This window comes from Alnus glutinosa, chromosome 8 (genome assembly GCF_958979055.1).
Source record: "Alnus glutinosa chromosome 8, dhAlnGlut1.1, whole genome shotgun sequence".
Lineage (NCBI taxonomy): Eukaryota > Viridiplantae > Streptophyta > Magnoliopsida > Fagales > Betulaceae > Alnus > Alnus glutinosa.
In genome coordinates this window covers 23,184,996-23,204,834 of record NC_084893.1, presented here as the reverse complement: position 1 = coordinate 23,204,834, position 19,839 = coordinate 23,184,996, and the positions used below count along the sequence as shown (strand labels likewise).

At 40.7% G+C, this 19,839-nt stretch overlaps 3 protein-coding genes across 8 annotated transcripts in view; 2 read left to right on the top strand and 1 right to left on the bottom strand.

The window, feature by feature from the left end:
• The window catches only part of LOC133875730 (protein SPA1-RELATED 3), a 28,138-nt gene extending 15,297 nt beyond the window's left edge, over window positions 1-12,841 (bottom strand). The window contains exons 1-4 of one of the 6 annotated variants that reach the window (XM_062313942.1): window positions 12,812-12,841; window positions 12,318-12,738; window positions 10,373-11,438; window positions 10,039-10,196 (exon numbers count right to left, since the gene is read on the bottom strand). In XM_062313942.1, coding sequence (XP_062169926.1) covers window positions 10,039-10,196; window positions 10,373-11,278 — 1,064 coding nt within the window. In that variant the 5' untranslated portion in view covers window positions 11,279-11,438; window positions 12,318-12,738; window positions 12,812-12,841. The other 5 variants (XM_062313945.1, XM_062313947.1, XM_062313943.1 and 2 more) reach the window with 5 other exon arrangements.
• Window positions 12,842-15,541: 2,700 nt separating this feature from the next.
• On the top strand, window positions 15,542-16,153 carry LOC133876245 (uncharacterized). Its single transcript, XM_062314531.1, has one exon. The coding sequence runs from the start codon at window positions 15,542-15,544 to the stop codon at window positions 16,151-16,153; it is 612 nt and encodes a 203-aa protein (XP_062170515.1).
• A 2,667-nt stretch (window positions 16,154-18,820) lies between these two features.
• Window positions 18,821-19,325, top strand: LOC133876244 (uncharacterized mitochondrial protein AtMg00810-like). Its single transcript, XM_062314530.1, has 2 exons — window positions 18,821-18,952; window positions 19,059-19,325. The coding sequence occupies exons 1-2, from the start codon at window positions 18,821-18,823 to the stop codon at window positions 19,323-19,325; spliced, it is 399 nt and encodes a 132-aa protein (XP_062170514.1).
• The last annotated feature ends 514 nt before the right edge of the window (window positions 19,326-19,839 follow it).

Sequence of the window (19,839 nt, the reverse complement as noted above, 5' to 3'; positions counted from 1 at the left end):
CAGCATTGTAATTACCGATTTATTTTCTATATAATCCGAGAACCCTCACAAAGAGAGGTATTCAATCCAATTGACATGGTATCAGAGCTAAATTAGGGTTGTTCTAAGTTTGATTTTTGATATTTTTCTGTGGGTAGCGGCTGAGGGTTGGTCTAGGGTTTTCTAGGTAGCGGCAGTTTTAGGGTAGTCGGCAGTTTCTGGTGTTTAATGACTGTCGGCATTTTCTGTTGGGTTTCCAGTGGGTGTTAAACTGTTATTTGTCAATTTCTGTTGGGTTCCGGTGGGTGTTTGTTTCTATTGAGTTTTCGGTGTGTGTTCAACTGCTATTCGGCAGTTTCTGTTGGGTTGGGACTGGGCTGTTGATTCTGTTTGGTTACGAATCTTTGCTGGTTGTCGATCTCTAGTGCGGTTCTGGTTTTGGTTGGTGCTGTCGGCAGATTCTGGTGTTGTTTCCGTGGTTCTGTGCAATTTCTCTGGTTCGGCGATTCTGTTCTGGTGCTGTCGGCAGAAGGTTTGGCAATTCTGTTCTGGGGCTGGTGTGGTTCTGGTGCTGTTGGCAAAATTTGGAATACTTACTGTGAGCATGGAGGAGAAGGTTCGGTGACTGAAATCATCTCTTTGGTACGGTGAGCATGGAAGAGAGTTTCAGGTGCATATTTTTGGAGGTTGTGTCTGTTGACACGTTCTGGAGAAGAGTTTCTGGTGAATCAGGTTTATATTTTCTAATTCAATTTTGTTGGGTTTCATCATGTCTTCTAGTGATTCTTTTGGGGTGCGTTTTACTGGAAAAAATTACTCTGCGTAGGAATTCCAGTTTCGCTTATTTGTTATGGGGAAAAAATTGTGGGGCCAGATTGATGGTACTAATCCCGAACCTACGGAGCCTAAGGAGTTGGCCAAGTGGAAGGTCAAGGATGCACATGTGATGTTTTGGATTTTAGGGTCTGTTGATCCTCTTATTGTGCTCAATTTAAGGGCCAATAAGACTACAAAAACTATGTGGGAGTACTTGCTGAAGGTTTGTCATCAGGATAATACCGCACGTCAATTTCAGTTGGAATATGAGATTGCTAGTTACACTCAAGGCAATCTCTCCATTCAGGAATATTTTTCTGGTTTTCAGAATTTATGGGGAGAATTTTCTAATGCGGTTTATGCGACGGTACCTACTGCATCTCTCTCTGCTGTTCAGGCTGTTCATGAGCAGATCAAGAGAGATCAATTTCTGATGAAATTGCCCACTGAATTTGAGGCTACTCACTCAAATTTAATGAACCGGGATCCTTCACCATCTTTGGATGTTTGTTTTGGAGAATTATTTCGCGAGGAGCAACGTCTTCTCACACAGGCTGCTTTCCAGCAAGATGCCAACCCGAATCTCGTTGCTCCTACGGGAGAGGGAAGGGTAAGGATATGTGCAAGGTCCAGTGTTTCAGCTACAAGGAGTACGGTCATATTGCCGCCAACTGTGCAAAGAAGGTTTGCAACTACTGTAACAAACAAGGCCACTTTATCAAAGAATGTCCCACTCGGCCTCCAAATTGTCACACTACCACTTATCAGGCTACAGTGAACACTTCTACTCTAGGGATGTCCTCGGCTTCTTTGTCTGCAGCTGAATCCTTTAGTCTTACCCCTGAAATGGCCTAGCAGATGATTATGTCAGCATTTTCCGCCTTAGGGCTTCAAGGTAATACTTCGCATAAGTCTTGGCTTATTGATTCTGCTGCATCCAATCATATGACCAAATCATCTGATACATTGTGCAATGTTTGTCCATATCATGGTTCATCCAAAATTCAGGTAGCTAATCAGAGTCATTTAGCTATTAATGAAATAGGCAATATCAACTCTTGATTCAAAGATGTTTATATTTCTCTTGGATTGTCTAATAATCTTACTTCGGTTGGCCAATTAGTTGAGAAAAACTGTGATGTCCATTTTTTTCATGATGGTTGTCTTGTGCAGGATTAGGTGTCGGGGAAGATACTCGCGAAGGGGCCTAAAGTTGGCAGACTCTTTCCACTGCAATTTTCTATTCCTAGTAGTTTATCTTTGGCTTGTATGACAATTAATACTTCGAGTGAAGTATGGCACAAATGTTTAGGCCATCCAAACTCTGTTATTCATTCTCGTATGTTAAATCCTGGTTTGTTAGGCAATAAAGAACATGTTTCTAAAAACTTGTCATTTGATTGTTTTGTATGCAAACTTGGTCAGAGTAAAACTCTTTCGTTTCCTTCCCATGGTAATCATGCTGCAAAATGCTTTGATATTGTGCATAGTGATATGTGGGGCATTTCTCCTGTAATTTTTCATACTCGATATAAATATTTAGTGACATGCATTGATGATTTCAGTCGGTATACTTTGGTATATTTTCTTCGGGCCAATCTGAGGTCCTCTTTGTTTTTCAGACCTTTGTCGCATATATTGAGAACCAATTTTTGGTTGTAAATGGGTTTTCTTGGTTAAGCTCCGCTCTAATTGGACTCTTGACAGGTATAAGGCATGCTTAGTTGCACTTGGGAACATGCAAGAATATGGGGTGGACTATGAGGAGACATAACTCCGGTGGCGAAAATGACTACAGTGCGTACTATTATTTCTATTGCCGCCTCCCAAGGCTGGCCACTTCATCAGATGGACGTCAAAAATGATTTTCTTCATGGTGATCTCAAAGAGGATATTTACATGACTCCTCCTCCGGGTTTGATTTCTCCTTCGTCTTCCGCTGTGTGTAAGTTTAAGCGGTCTCTCTATGGCTTAAAGCAAGCTCCCCGAGCATGGTTTGAAAAATTCAGGTCTACTTTGCTTTGCCTCTCCTTTGTTCAAAGCCAATATGACTCCTCTTTGTTTCTGTGCAATACTCCGATTGGTCTAGTACTTCTACTTGTATATGTGGATGATATTGTCATTACTGGCACTGACTCCAACTTGATTGCCCACCTTAAGCAGAATCTTTAGGCTTCTTTTCATATGAAAGACCTTGGTCTTCTTACTTATTTTTTGGGTTTGGAAGTACACACGAATTCTTTAGGTATATTCTTGAATCAACACAAATATGCCCAAGATTTGATTGACCTGGCTGGTCTTCAGGATTCGCCTTCGATGGATACTCCTATGGAGGTCAATGTGAAATATCGAAGTGAGGAGGGTGATCTTCTTGCGGATCCCACTGTGTTTCGACAGTTAGTAGGGAGCTTGAACTATTTGACTATTACTCAACCTGATATTTCCTTCGCTATCCAACAAGTTAGCCATTTTATGCAAACTCCACGCCACCTTCATTTAGCTATTGTTCGCTGTATTATTCGATATCTTTGGGGGTCACGTGGTCGTGGGTTGTTCTTTCTAACTGGCTCTCTACTTCGCCTTGTCGCTTATAGTGATGTGGATTGGGCTGAATGTCCTGATACTCGGCGGTCCGTCACAGGTTGGCGCATGTTTCTTGGTGATTCTTTGATCTCTTGAAAAAGTAAGAAACAAGATCGTGTTTCTAAATCCTCTACTGAATCCGAATACCGGGCAATGTCTGTTGCTTGTTCTAAGATTGTCTAGCTTCGTGGGCTTCTGGATGAGCTTGGTTTTTCTCAATCTGATTCTACTCCTCTTCATGCTGATAATACTAGTGTCATTCAAATAGCTGCTAATCCTGTTTACCATGAGCGTACCAAGCATATTGAAGTAGACTGTCATTCTATTTGAGAAGCCGTGGACACTCATGTTATATCTCTTCCTTATGTTTCTACTAATCTCCATATTGCTGACGTCTTCACGAAGGCCATGACCTGACAGCGACATCAGTTTTTTGTGGGCAAATTGATGATTCAAGCATCAATTTGAGGGGGGATATTAGTCAGATACAGCAAGCATATAATATTTGATTCCCCATATATTTAGCCTTAATTATAGCTGTAGAATCTAGAACAATAACTTATAGTGAAAAAGCTAAAAAGAAAAGAACATAAGTAATAGAACAATGATCCTAGACTAGAGAAGCCAACCACTTCAGGATTGTGCTCATACATTCTTTTCATATTCTCTCATTCCTTCTCCAGCTGTCAACACTCCATGGTATCCTAGTCTCAATCTTAATAACTTGTTTTGATCCATCAATTTTGGTATTAGAGCTACGGCTACCAATAAGTAGAGGATTGTTGTGGAGGAGTAGAATCAGAATTCTGTAACATTTTGGAGTGAGTTTTGACGGGTAGTTTCTCGGGAACGGTATGGGCTATCTTGGCTATTGCTATGTGGATTCGAAGTCCTTTGAATTCCTGTCTGAGGTTAGTGGCGGGGTTAGACTGGCAGAGAGGAGTCAACACTTGTTCCGGGCGGTTATTTTAGGCTGGTCTAGCCTGGTTTGGCTCATGCAAGCAGTGGAACGATTATCCAAGGGAAAAGAGGATAATGGTAAGTGGAGAACGTTTCGGATGGGTAGCACTGTATATGTGGTGTTGCGCAGAAAAAACAAGCATGGCCAATTCATTGAATTGTTAGAGTATGGTGGAGGAGGACGGCGAAGTTACGTGGTGATCCCGGAAGGTAGTGATGGGAAGGGGTGGCTAGATGTCTGGGTGCAACTCCAAAAATTGTCAAACTACCATGCAAAGCAACAAGCCGGCAGGACAGTTGTTGGAAGGAATCCCGTGACCGCACCGAAAGCAGCACCGACAGCTCTTGGTTTACATCGGGAAGGTCAGTCCTATGCGACGGTGTTAGGAGGACAGAAGTCGGAAGGAGGAGGGGTTCCAGCTGAAGGCAAGGGCAGTAAGGTCATTTGAATGGAGCCAGAAAAGGAAGAAGCTTTACTTGCGGTCGGCGATCACGCAGAAGGAAGGGGAGTTACGTTTTCAAATCGGCCAGCTGGTTCAATTTTGGGAAACGGTTTGAAACAGAATCTGGACGAAGCGAAGAATCTGAAGGATTTGAAGATTTTCCTTCAGAATTTTAAGGAAGAAGCTGAGAGGTGGTTGGGCTTTTTGGAGTTGGGCTACGGGAATGAAAAAACGGGTTCAGGTGGTCTAGAAGATGGAGGGCAGGGGAATAAAGCCCATGGTGATCATTATAAATCCAAGGGCCCTATTTCCTCAGATAAACGTGATGGTGAGCTCACGTGTGTTTATTCTAGACGCTCGCCACGTAAGGTGACAACACAGTGGCAGCAAGTGTCTCGGCTACCGCTGGTGCCGGCTCCTCAGCCGGACAAGGGGGTGCTAACAGAGAAGCCCGGTCTTTCACCTGGTGATGAGAAGCAAAGGTGTGCTCCTAGGGTACTCTTGGCAGGGTCGTGTTCCACAGGTTTGCCGAAAATGTGCTCTGAAATAAAGCACGTGTCCCGGCAACCTCTGGCGCCAGTTCTCCAGCCGGACAGGGCGGCGCAGATAGAGAAGGAGGTTCCTGCAGTTGGGAAGGTCGGGCTTGTTGAAGAGCAAGTGGCAGGGTTGAGTTCTCTGACTGGGCAGGATTCACGCACTGTAACAGGGTCTGAGTGGGTAGTGAAGAGGAAAGAGGAAGATTTTGTGGAGGAGATTGAAATGGAGGAACCTGGCTGTGAGGGGGTTAAGTCTACTGGACCAGTGGCAGAAAATGGAGTTTCGGGTCTTCTCACCCAAGGTATAGGGGAAGAAATGAGCCGTGCGGTTGCGGAAAAAAATATAGGAGAGTTGGGGATTAGTGGAGATGTAACCGAAGAACCTGAGGGGGAAAAGGATAGCGTTTATCCGATTAGTCCAGACCCGGTGTTCCAGCTTGAGCCTAGTCAGAGGCTTGAACTTAAGTTGGGAGGAAGGGAGTTGGATGGTTTAGTGGGGAGGAATTTTCTCATGCATGTAATTCTAGAGAGCCGGAGGGCTTAAAAGAGATGTCATCTATTGTTATCCAATCCGGTTTCAGTTCTGAAATTGTGGAAGGTGGAGGAGGCGATGATTTGGAAGGTATTGACCCGATTTCGGTTATGCCTTTGGCAGTGGAGATGGACAAGGATTCTAATTTGAATGTGTCTCCTAGATGGGTGATGGAGAGGGTGAAGGGCTATTACAAATTAGTAGGTGTGTCATGTGACCAATTTGAAGATAAGTAGTTGGCATTGTTTGAACAAATTGAAGCCAGGAGGACCCAATCCTTGGCTGATTCTTTGGCCATGGTCACCACAGTCTCAAGGGTGAAAGGCCAAAGAGAGATTAAGCGGCTGGATTGTTCCATTAACTATGACAAGAAAGGGGAGCAATCTAATAGAAGGAGAGGGAAAGGAAGGGGCGTGACGTGTGTTAATGAAGCCTAAAATACTATCTTGGAATGTAAGGGGGTTAAATGAGCTGGATAAAAGATTGCGTATTAAAGGGCTCATTAGAGATTGGAAGGTTGATTTGGTGTGTTTGATGGAGACAAAAATGGAAGTCATTAATAGAGCGGTGGTTCGCAGTTTGTGGGGATGCCAACATGTGGATTGGTGTTATATGGGGGCTAGTGGGGCGTTAGGTGGAATTCTGATTATGTGGGATAGGAGGGTGGTGGAGAAGGTGGAGGAATATGTAGGACGGTATACCTTAGCTATTTCTTTTCGTAACGCTGAGGATAATTTTTCGTGGGCATTTGGGGGTGTGTATGGGCCTAATGATGATGGGGAGAGGAGGGTGTTGTGGGATGAGATGGCTGGTCTGATGAGTTAGTGGGATAGGCCGTGGTGTTTTGGGGGAGACTTCAATGTGGTGCGGTTTCCAAGTGAGCGGTCGGGAGCAGGGAGTTTTACTGCAACTATGGAAGACTTCTCGGAGTTCATTCATGAGCAGAGCTTGGTAGATATTCCTATGCATGGAGGGCAGTTTACTTGGTCCAATAATCAGGTATGGTTTAAAATTGATAGGTTTTTGCTTTCTCCGGAGTGGGAAGAACATTACCCTAATGTGTCTCAATGACGATTACCTAGACTTTTATCGGACCACTTCCCTTTGCTGTTGGATTGTGGAACACATAGAGAAGAAAAAAGACATTTTAAATTTGAAAACATGTGGCTCAAATCCGATGGTTTTGTGGAACAAGTGCAACGGTGGTGGGAGTCTTATGATTTCCAAGGCTTGCCAAGTTATGTGTTGGCGAAAAAGTTGAAAGCTTTAAAGCCAGATTTGAAGAAGTGGAATGAAGAGGTTTTCGGTGATGTGGGGAAGGAGGAGGAGTTATTGGAAGGTATTAATGAGTTAGAGGGTTTAGAGGAGTCTCGGGGGCTTATGGAGGAGGAGCAGGTACGGAAGTCTGACATGATCATGGAAATGGAAAAAAACTCCTGTTTGAGGAGGTTAATTGGAGGCAAAAATCTCGGGCTTTGTGGCTGAAAGAAGGAGATAATAACACTAAATTCTTTCATAGGGTGGCAAATTCGCATCAGAGGTACAATCATGTGGGAGCTCTGAGGATTAATGGGGCTATGTCTACGGATCCGGTGGCGATTAAGAAGCACATTGTCAATTATTATGACACTTTGTACACCAAGCAGTGTTCGTGGAGGCCTAGGGTGGACGGGATTTCTTTCTCTTCCATTGATGTAGATGAGTGCCTCTGGTCGGAACGTGTATTTGAGGAGCAGAAGGTATGGGAGGTGGTGCGGGAGATGAACGGGGATAAGGCTCCAGGCCCAGATGGTTTCTCTATGGCTTTCTTTCAGAAATGTTGGGCTGTTCTCAAACAAGATATTATGGCAGTTTTCTCAGAATTTCATAATAGCTGCCAGTTCGAGAGAAGTTTGAATGCAACTTTTGTCTCCCTTATCCCTAAGTAGGTAGATGCGGAGGAGCTTATGGACTTTAGGCCTATCAGTTTGGTGGGAAGGGTCTACAAAATGATTTCTAAGGTCCTTGCTAACAGGCTCAAATAGGTGTTGGGGAAATTAATTTCGAGCTCTCAGAATGCCTTCATTGGTGGTCGGCAAATCCCGGACTCAGTTCTTATTGCCAATGAATGCCTAGATAGCCAGTTGCGGTTGGGGGAGGCGGGGTTATTATGCAAGTTGGATTTGGAGAAAGCATATGATCACGTGAACTGGGATTTTTTACTCTACATGCTTCAAAGGTGTGGGTTTGGGGAGAGGTGGAGGAAATGGATTAAATTTTGTTTCTTCTGTAAAATTTTCCATTTTGGTTAATGGTGCGCCGACAGGTTTCTTCCAGAACTCGAGGGGGATTAGACAAGGTGATCCTCTTTCTCCTTTGCTGTTTGTAGTGGTTATGGAAGCGCTTAGTAGGATATTGAATGAGGCTATGCTCCAAGGCTTGTTGTCTGGTTTCTCGGTGGGCATCAGGGATAATGAAGCTTTAGTGGTGAATCATTTGATGTTTGCTGATGATACATTAATTTTCCGTGGGGCACAGGCTGAACATGTTCGAAATTTGAGGTGTACCTTCTTATGTTTTGAAGCGGTGTCAGGGTTGAGGATTAATCTTGGCAAATCCGAATTGGTCCCAATTGGTGAAGTGGATGATGTGGAGTCTTGGCACATATTCTGGGTTATAGAATTGGGTCTTTGCCAATGACATATTTGGGTCTGCCGCTGAGGGCGTCGTTTAAATCTCTTTCTATCTGGAATGGGGTTATTGAGAAGGTAGAGCAAAGGTTGGCTAGTTGGAAAAAGCTCTATCTATCCAAGGGTGGCAGGGTGACGTTGATTCATAGTACACTGTCCAGCATTCCTACTTATTTTTTATCTATGTTTCCCATTCCTATAAGTGTAGCCAAGAAATTGGAGCGGCTTCGAAGGGAGTTACTGTGGAGTGGTTTGGGGGATGAGACTAAATTTCATTTAGTCAATTGGAATCGGGTTTGTTCTCCAATCAAGGTAGGCGGATTGGGAGTTCGTAATATTATTAAGTTTAATCAAGCCTTATTGGGGAAGTGGATATGGAGGTTTTCGCAGGAACGTGATGCTTTTTGGAGATTGGTGATTGAGGTGAAGTATGGGAGTGTGAGGGGAGGGTGGAGTTCATTACCGGCAACGGGGTCTTATAGTGTGAGTGTTTGGAAGTTTATCCGAAGGGGGTGGGATAATTTAGCCAAGTACTTGCGTTTTGAGGTGGATAAGGGGTCTCATATTCGCTTTTGGCATGAAAAAAAGAGCCCCTTTGCGCTTAATGAATTATTACTTATCAAAAAAAAATTATAACTGTAGATATTCTATAATTATAGGTTGATTATAGTTACCTTATTTAGTTTCCTAGAATCATGTAATTGCTGATATCTAGCATTGTAATTACCGATTTATTTTCTATATAATCCGAGAACCCTCACAAAGAGAGGTATTCAATCCAATTGACAATAATGTGATCGTCATTAAAAAATTGAAATATTAATATATGCAATAAAATGCATGTGAATATCGATTACATTCTTTCAGATTATGTACACAAGGATTTCAATTTGTTGACATTCTCCCTTCCAATGCAAGGAAGTTGATGGATAGTTGATATTCTAAAAAGGATAGACAATTATTTAATCTAAAATTAATCAAGATATTCCTCAAAATGGTGAATTATTCACCCAAATGCAATCTAGCATCGCCTCATCTAGGAAAAAAAAAAAATTTACTAGCAAACTGTCCTATGACTTCTTTTTGAAACTTAATTCCGGAATCATCTTCCCCAATCTATAGCCTATTTCCCCACCATCAAAGCATACATTGATTTTTACTGATATAAAACTACATAGTTTACTTATCAAAAATAAAATAAAAGAGACACAGTTCCATGTTAAAAAACAAAAAAAATCCAACTCCAACTACATTTCTGTAAACATCATTGCATAGACATTTCATTTTTGTTATATGATTAAGCATCATGTAGATTACAAATCTGATTTTTCTTGTTCTATCCCGAGTGGTCTTCTCTAATTTGAAAAGTCATTCCAGTATCTACCTTTTCAGCATGTCAAAAAAAGACTTAAAGCACTGGAAACATAAAAAAATTAAAAAATTAAAAAAAAAAAAAAAAAAAAAAGAAAAAAAAAAAAGGGGCATGGATGTGTAAAATGCATTTTGTGAGATAAAATTACCCCATTTTTGGCCGACTACTTGGCTCAGGGTGCAGTAACCATAAGCAAAATGAAGCTTCTTTTGGCCACTTCAGCAACAGTTGAGGAGGAAGAACTCGATGTCTCAGACTAGACATAGTTCTGCTTTTTTCTTCTCTAGAGCTTAATGGACAAAATAACTGCAGAAATTAGAACTATCACATCAGTGCATAGAAGAAAAAGAAACATAAAAGAGCTGTATCACTTCAATTGAACTCTCACTTTTAATTACAAGAATGAAATAAATGAAACAAAAACTGAAAATCCTATTTCAAATTTTGAACATTTAATAGAGTTTGAGAATTTCTTTACGAACCTCAAAGAGAAGAACCCCCAACCGATATATGTCTGAAGCACAGGAACTTGGAGAACCAGCAACTTCCTCGGGGGTAGTATACCAATTGTTCTCCATGACCAATATCTGTTTCATTGGAAATGGTTGCTTCTTTTCTTCTACTTCTTCAACTTTCCCCCTATCTTTGTCTTTATTTTCTTCAGTCTCTTCCATTAATGCTACACGTGCTGTATAGACTGAGCTTGACTGCATGCAAGTAGTGTCTGATAAAGCATTAGTTGGTGTTGCCATGGATTGAAAAACTTCACTTTCTAAGCTACTTCTTTGTTGATTTGCACCATGGGGAAAGGAAGAGGATGAATTCTTAACCTCCACATTTTGGCTATTTGACCCATCCTCCAAAGAATCAGAACCAGAATCCGAACAAGATGCAGACTCAATGAAGGAGACATGGTTGAAAGAGGACATCACAAAGCAAGAAGGCCGCACATTATGAACAACAATTCCTTGGGAATGTGCTACATTAACAATCTCCACAATTTGCCTAAATATGTGCAAGCATTCAAAGACATCAACAGATCGATCTGGTTTGTCCAACCACTCCCTCAAACTAACATCACCCCATTCTATGGCATGGACAAAAGGGTCAACTGCTACCTCATCCTCAAAAACTCCAGACAAACCACCCTGGTTTTTGAGATGATCAGTGTGAGCCAACGCGACCCTACCTCTCTCCTTTCTAAGCACAGAATCATGTGATGCATCACCCGACAAGCCAGTTCTGTTGACTCGAAGAAGCCTCCGGTTCCTGTCTGAGAGTCCAGAACTATTCAATCCCCTAGAACTATCAGACTTCTGCCAAGGAGATTCAGATGAACCCTCCATTACTATCCACCTAGAGCTGCATGAAGACCGGAACATACACATCCAAGAAATGGAGGAATTCTCCGACTTCTATTACAGTCTCTTACTTCCACCATTGCCATTTTGAATCAAAAACACATTTTGGGGGTCCAAGCATATAAAAGAAACCTAACTTTTCATCAAGATCAACACCTCAGCTTGACAATTACGATTGAGAAATATCCTGCCGGGCACAAAACTAGTGTACTTCAGTATACGAATTTCAGCAAAGCCAACAACAGATGCACCTTCACCACCAACACAATTGGATAAAGCATATTTAATCAATTCTTAAGAAGTAAAAACAATTTACAATACCCATTATTTGATATACATTCACATCCGCATATATATTAAATTCTTAAGCACAAGCAACACCACATGCACCCGCCATATACCTATCAAAGAAAAATCAAAGAGATTTTTAGAAAATAAAGAAAACCCAACAGTCATTAGTACATACACTGTAAGACTTCTGCCAACAAGACTCAGATGAACCCTCCATTACTATCCACCTAGAGCTGCATGAAGACCGGAACATACACATCCAAGAAATGGAGGAATTCTCCGACTTCTATTACAGTCTCTTACTTCCACCGTTACCATTTTGAATCAAAAACTTTTTTTAGGGGTCCAAGCACATAAAAGAAACCTAACTTTTCATCAAGATCAACACCTCAGCTTGACAAATACAATTGAGAAATATACTGCCGGGCACAAAACTAGTGTACTTCAGTATACGAATTTTATAAAAGCCAACAACAGATGCATGCACCTTCACCACCAACACAATTGGATAAAGCATATTTAATCAATTCTTAAGAAGTAAAAACAATTTGAAAAACCCATTCTTCTATATACATTCACATCCACATATACATATACATATTCAATTCTTTAGCACAAGCAACAGTACATGCACCCACCATATACCTATCAAAGAAAAATCAAAGAGATTTTAGAAAATACAGAAAACCTAAAACAGCCATCAGTACATACACTGTAAGAGAGAGAGAGAGAGAGAGAGAGAGAGAGAGAGAGAGAGAGAGAGAGGTGCCAATACCACCATGAGAGGATCTCCTGTTTCGGCTAGGCCACACCGAGAAACAGAACCACACAACCAAACTTTAGTTGCAGTACCTTCACACCACATGCAAGCTCCACAGCCTCATAAAATTCCCTACACTATACATCACAAAAATACAAAACAAAATCCCCATACAAAAAACACAGGCCGTTTGTGAATAAAAAAAAATCAATTTTCCTACAACTTCAAGGGCTTATTCTTTGTATCCTTATTGGGCGACGTGGGTCTATCATATATTACTACTTTATTGCCTTCTCCGAAGACTGTGAGGCCAATCTTTGCGATCACCTTCATTATCTTCCCGCTTTATTCCACTCCATATACGTGGCTCAACCACGGCCTCAAAGAACATGAATACTTATTGGGAACAGAGGCAGTGGAGCAAATTTAAATAAACCTGTGGGCCATGACATGAAAATCTCAAAAATATGTCCTGGGTCTCGATAAATAAAGTAAAAAGATTATGAGACCTGGGCGAAAACGCTGAACTTGATTTCCCAAAGAAGAAACGTTTGATTAGGTCCCGCAAAAAGCCCCCTGTAATGGTATAAAACCAGATAAAGTTCAATAAAAATTATTAATCTATACCAATCAACACGTGGGATTCAACATTATACGCGATGTGTTATCATAAGAGATTCACAATGCGCAACAAAACAATGGGGCCAAAGCTTAATTAATATATATATATATATAGCACGATTCTCAAAGAACAACCGGCCATTATTTATTTGTTCTTCTTTCCGGAGAACAATCTAATCAATTAAAGTAATGCTTAGTGCAAACCTTTGCGTTGTTTATGGCTTTATGCCGTGGAGCTCACCCTTCTTGGATTCACTCCCAACAGTAGCTCATCTTTTACAAACCAATAAAAATTGAAGCTCGTTTTCATTAATTTGTATCAACGACAAGGGTGTTTTGGTCAATAAAATAACGAGTGACTGTACGGAACACGTTGAGTTTGACCCAAGCTTGTGGTGAATTTTTTTACTAAGTTTTCTTCGTCTCTTAAATTGAAATAGTAATCGATCACTATCAAACCCATTTGGGATATACACCCCCACTTGTTTGAAAAGACTCATAAATTAAACTAAAATAACTTATTACTTTGTTCAACTTGACTAGACTACGTAGAATCTTGAAAAAAATGGTGAAATTTTTTTTCGTCAGAGTGTTCATCACATGGGAGAATACTGTTAAGAGAGAAAGGTTAGATCATACCCTACACCATTAATTGCACCCTTTTATAGATGCATTCGTGCCCCTTTCTAAAAGTTGAAACTCCTTCAAGAGTTGCATCCTTTGAGATATAACCCTTTGTGAACCTTCATTATCTCCCCCACTTTATTTCAGCGTGAACAGACATTTCCAAGGGAATCTATCACCATGGGAGAATATGATGTGTGTGAGGGTGCACCATTCCTATAGTGTGATCACTCATCACAAACCTTCATCTCCCTCTTAAGCACACTACAATAATGGTGGATAGGATTTTCAGTTGGACGTACTTTGTAACACCTCGAATTTAAAAGAAAAACATAATAATACTTACGAAAGAGAATTTAGGATAGTAATTATATAGAGGTAATAATAATATGAGGATTAGACTAATGATTATGAAAACAAAGGAAAAAAGGGAGTTCATAACACTTGCGAGTTTTGGATCAAGTGTCGCATTCAAACAACTCGATCCGCGTTCTGGCGAAACAAATCTTTCAAAGGAAATAACCCGTTTGAACACTATTCGAATGTGCCACATAAGAGGCCACATTTTTAAATAATTTGAAACTACCATTCGAACGGGACACAAGTTGTTCAATGAAAACAACTTGCATGTGAATTAGATAAGTCCAAACGACGAAAGAACAGGGATCAAGGTTTAAAAACCCTAGCCAACCTTCAGCCTTCATTCCCCACTGCTCCAAAAACCCAGAGAGAGAGAGAGAATGGAAAAGGAATGAGCTTTCTAGTTTGGATGAGTTATCCAAGGCTACAAGGGTAAGATCTCAAAGCTTTTCATTTTGATTTCACGAGGTTTGATAGAGTATATGCTTGTAGATGTATTATCATAATCATGTGTGTTAGTGTGTGTTGTTGGGACATTTTGTAATATTTTGCGTTGGATGGTGAGAGACTAGAAGGAGTTTCATGGAAAGACTTAGCTTTCTTAGGAAAGCTCACGTCTTTATGTTGTGAAGGTATGTAATTGGTCTATATGTTAACAAATTAGACGGCTCGATTTGTGTTAGATTTTGCTACCTTATTTAATCCAAACTATATTTAGAATTATATATTATATAATTTGGTAGGCTTTATTCTTATTTTGTATAGCTTTATTCTTTCCTTTGTAATGGCTGATTTTCCAGCCTTGTAATGGGTAACAGTCTCTATATAATCAAAGTAACTCTCACAAGGAGAGTCATTCAGACCAAATCGCTATTTTGGCATGGTATCAGAGCCCTAATTCTCTTGGCTTGGGTATTTTTCTCTGTTTTTTTTTCGGTATTTTTCTGGGTGTTGGCCAAAGTGTTTCTTGGATTTTTTTTTTTTTTTTTTTTTTTTTTTTTTTTTTTTTTTTTTTTTTTTCGGTGGTGTTTGATCGGCCGTTTTTGGGTTGGTGTTTGGTCAACCATTTCTGGTGATTCTCTTGGTTTCTCGATCGATATGTTGGTATTTCTTGGAGGTTCTGGATATTCTTCGATGGTGCGATGGTTTGGAATTCTCGACCATTTCTGGTTTGGTTGCTGTCGACGTTTGGTGATTTGGTTGTCGGCAAGGTCTATGCATCGTGATTCTTTGGTGCGGTGCAGTCTACACGAATTTGGGCATGGTGTGTTCTAGTCCTTGGTGCGTGTTTTTTTTTCACGTTGGTCTACACGAAGTCTTGAGCATGGTGCGGTGTGTGGTTTTTCACGTGGGTCTAGTCTGCAAGAATCTGACCGTGGTTTTCTCTTCACGTGGTGTGGTGAATCAGGTTTTTGCTTTCTGATTCTAATTTTGGATTCTAATTTTGGTGCACTTCCGGTTTAGTTCTTTTTTGTTGGGAGTCTTGGCAAGTAATTTTTTATTTTTTATTTTTTTGTGTTATTGGGCTGTGCAATTATTCTGGTTGGTTGTGACTATCGGGCATCGGAATTTTTTGGTGTTGTTGGGTTGTTACAATATCTGTTGTGATTATCCTGCTTTGTCTGGAAGTTCTTATGTCAAGAGAAAATTCTATTGTTCGCCTTAATGGCAAGAATTATGCTAGTTGGGAATTCCAGTTCTGGATGTTTGTGAAAGGGAAGGAATTATGGGGTCATTTGGATGGGTCTTCTACGGCTCTGACGGATTCCAAGGAACTTAGTTCTTGGGAAGGTCGGGATGTCAAAATTTCTTCATGGCTGCTCAGCTCTGTTGAACCTTATATGGTCAACAATCTTCGTGGGTTCACTACTACTAAGGCGATGTGGGATTACCTTCGGCGCATTTATTATCAAGATAATTCTGCTCGAAAGTTTCAATTGGAGTTTGACATCGGAAACTATCGCCAGGGGAATCTTTCTATTGAGCAATTTTATTCCGGTTTTATTAATTTATGGAATGATTATTTTGGATTTGTGCATTCTCAATTTCCCAAAGAAGCCTTAGCAGCACTACAAGTGGTTCACTTTGAGAGCCAGCAGGATCAATTCTTGATGAAGCTTCGACCTGAGTTTGAAAGTACATGTGTTGGGTTAATTAATCACACACCTGTCCCATCTTTGGAGGTTTGCTTGGGTGAACTCTTGCCTGAAGAACAACATCTTACCTCACAGCTTGACCTTGCTTAAGATGCTGGTGGTTCTGAGATGGTTAATATGGCATACACGGCTCAAGGCAGAGGACGATCCAAATCTCCGCCACAGTGTAATAATTGCAAGGAAATTGGGCATATTGCAAAACATTGCCGAAAAAAATTCTGCAATTATTGCAAGAAGGTGGGTCATATCATCAAAGATTGTTCTGTACGTCCTCAAAATCAATCCGTTCCTGCTTTTCATACTATTGTTCAGTCCAGTTTTGTGCCTCCATCTTCCGCACTGCCCATTGTTCCGCGTTCTTCTTCCAACATTACTCCCAAGTAGGTTCAACAGATGATTATTTCAACCATTTCTGCTCTTGGTCTCCAAGGTAAGAAACATCTTCTTACTTCTCCGTGGTTAATTGACTCTGTGGCTTCCAATCACATGACTAGCAGTCCGGCAGCTTTACATAATGTTCGTAAGTATGATGGTAAGCAGCATATTCAAATCGTCGATGGTAGCACTTTTCCTATTACAGCAGTTGGAAGTCTGTGATCTTCCTTTACTAATGTTTTTGAGTCTCCTGATTTATCTGCCAATCTCATTTCGGGTGGACAATTAGTAGAAGAAAATTGTTCTATTCATTTTGATCATTCTGGTTGTGTGCAGGATCAGGTGTCGAGACAGGATATAGTGAAGGGGCCTAAAGTGGGGCGCCTTTTTCCTCTTCAATCATTTTTCATTCCTCGTTCACTTTTTGTTGGTTGTTTTGCTATTACTAATAATAATAGCCAATTATGGCATAAGAAATTGGATCATCCCCAACTCTATAATTCTGACACATCTTATGAAACATGGTTATTTGAATAATACAAATGAGTTTTCTTCATTGTCATTTGATTGCGCTCCTTGTAAACTTGGCAAAAGCAAATCTTTATCTTTTCCTCTGCAGGGTAGTCATGCTTCTACCTGTTTTGAAATTATTCATTCTGATGTTTGGGGTATAAGCCATGTTATTTCTCATGCTCAATACAGGTATTTTGTGATATTTATTAACGATTACAGTCGTTTCACGCGGATCTATTTTCTTTGTTTTAAAGCTGATGTGTTCTCAATCTTCCAAATTTTTGTTGCCTATGTAGAAACCCAATTCTCTACTTGTGTTAAGATCTTACACTCAGATTATGGGCGAGAATACATGTCACAAGCTTTTCAATATTTTCTTCAACAGAAGGGTATTCTCTCTTAGCATTCGTGTCCTTACACTCTTCAACAGCATGGCATCACCAAGTGTAAGAATCGTCATCTTTTAGATGTTGTTCGTACGTTGATGCTTGAATCTTTTGTTCTTTCTAGATTTTAGGTAGAAGCCTTATGTACGGCTGTCTATTTAATTTATCATCTACTTCTCCTACTTTGCATCTTGATTCTCCATATTCTAGTTTGTTTGGTGTTCCTCCTGATTATAATTCTCTACATGTTTTTTGTTGCATTTATTTTGTTCACTTACCTCCCATTGAACGCCACAAGCTTGCTGCACAATCTATCCAGTGTGCTTTTCTTGGCTATAGTAATTCTCATAAAGGGTTTGTGTATTATAATGCGAATGCTAACAAACTTTGTATTTCTCGCAATGTTATTTTTTTTGAAAATCAATATTTCTTTATGTCCTGTCCTAATCCTGTATCTTCCTCTATTTTGCTTCCTCCTTTTGATGACGTGTCTAGTACCCCTTCTCGTTTTAAGCTAGGTCTTGTGTATCAGAGACGTCACCCACTGCCTCTTCCTTCCTCTGAACTGCCACCTGATCCTATCGTACAAGCGCCCCGCCGTTCTACTAAGGTTTCCCAGCCCCCAGATTGGTATGGTTTTTTTTTTCCTGCTCTTCAGGCTACCCTTGATACTACTTCTGTGCCTAAGTCTTATTCTCAAGCTTCTACTCAAGAGTGTTGGTGCCAAGCTATCCAAGACGAACTTCAGGATGTTCAGGACAATCATACTTGGGCCATTGTCCCTTATCCTGTTGGAGTTAAACTTATTGGGTGCAAATGGGTCTACACTATCAAGCTACAGGATGATGGCTCTATCGACAGACATAAAGCTCGTCTGGTGGCACTCGGCAATCGGCTGGAGTATGGGCTTGATTATGAGGAAACATTCGCTCTCGTGGCCCAAATGACTATTGTTCATACTGTTATGGCCATTGCTGTTTCGAAAGGTTGGTTGCTTCGCCAGATGGATGTGAAGAATGCATTTTTACATGTTGATCTAAAGGTATAAATATTTATGTCTCCTCCTCCTAACTTGTTTACTTCCTCTTCTGTTGAGGTTTGTCGCTTGAAGCGGTCTCTATATGGTTTGAAGCAAGCACCCCGAGCCTGGTTTGAAAAGTTTTGTACAACTCTACTGGATTTCACGTTTACTCAAAGTCAGTATGACTCCTTTCTATTCTTTCGCAAGACTACCCTTGGGATTGTTATCCTTATTGTGTATGTCGATGATATTGTGATTACAGGATCTGATCTCCAGTTAATTGAGCAACTCCAGTAGCGCCTCAAATCTTCGTTTCATATGAAAGATCTTGGCCCCCTGCAATATTTTCTTGGAGTTGAGGTTCAACCTTGTTCGAATGGCACGCTCTTACATCAGCATAAGTATACCCAAGAACTTCTTTCTCTAGCCGGCCTTCAAGACAGTAATTCGGTTCTTACACCTATGGAGGTCAATTTGAAGTTGCATCAGGCGGATGGTGATCTCTTATCCGATCCTTCAATGTATTGGCAGCTAGTGGGCAATTTGAATTATATGACTATTACTCGACTTGATATCTCGTTTGTTGTTCAGCAGGTTAGTTAGTTTATGCAGGCTCCATGCCAGACACATTTGGCCGCTGTTCATCGTCTCCTTCGATATCTCAAAGGGACATATGGTCCCTTCTGGGAATTCTTGACAGTTGGAGGGTTTTAGTGATGCCGATTGGGCTGGTTGTGCAGATACACGTCGTTCTGTTACTGGTTGGTGTATGTTTCTTGGCGATGCTCTCATTTCTTGGAAGAGTAAGAAGCAGCCTCATGTCTCGAAGTCATCCAACAAGTCTGAATATCGAGCTATGTCGTCTGCCTCTTCTGAAATTGTATGGCTTCAAAGGTTGTTAGGTGAACTTAGTGTTCCGCAGCTTACTCCTACTCCTCTTCATGCTGATAATACCAGTGCTATTTAGATTGCTGCCAATCTCGTTTTTCATGAGCGCACAAAACATATTGAAGTGGATTGTCATTCCATTCGTGAAGCCTTTGCTCGTTAGGAGATTACTCTTCCCCACATTTCCACTGAGCACCAAACCACTGATGTTTTCACCAAGGCTCTCTCTCGTCCTCACCATCAGTTCTTGATTGACAAATTGATGCTTCGCGATCACCCAGCATCAATTTGTGGGGGGATGTTAGCAGATTTGACGACTCAATTTGTGTTAGATTTGTGCTACCTTATTTAGTCCAAACTATATTTAGAAGTACATATTATATAATTTGGTAGGCTTTATTCTTACCTTGTATAGCTTTATTCTTTCCTTTGTAATGGCTGAATTCCAACCTTGTAATGGGCGACAGTATCTATATAATGAAAGTAACTCTCACAATGAGAGTCATTCAAACCAAATTGCTATTTTGACACTATAAATGGTGAAACATGTAATGGGTAGGTTGTATGTGTGGTGTGAAGCATGAGTTGAAGTG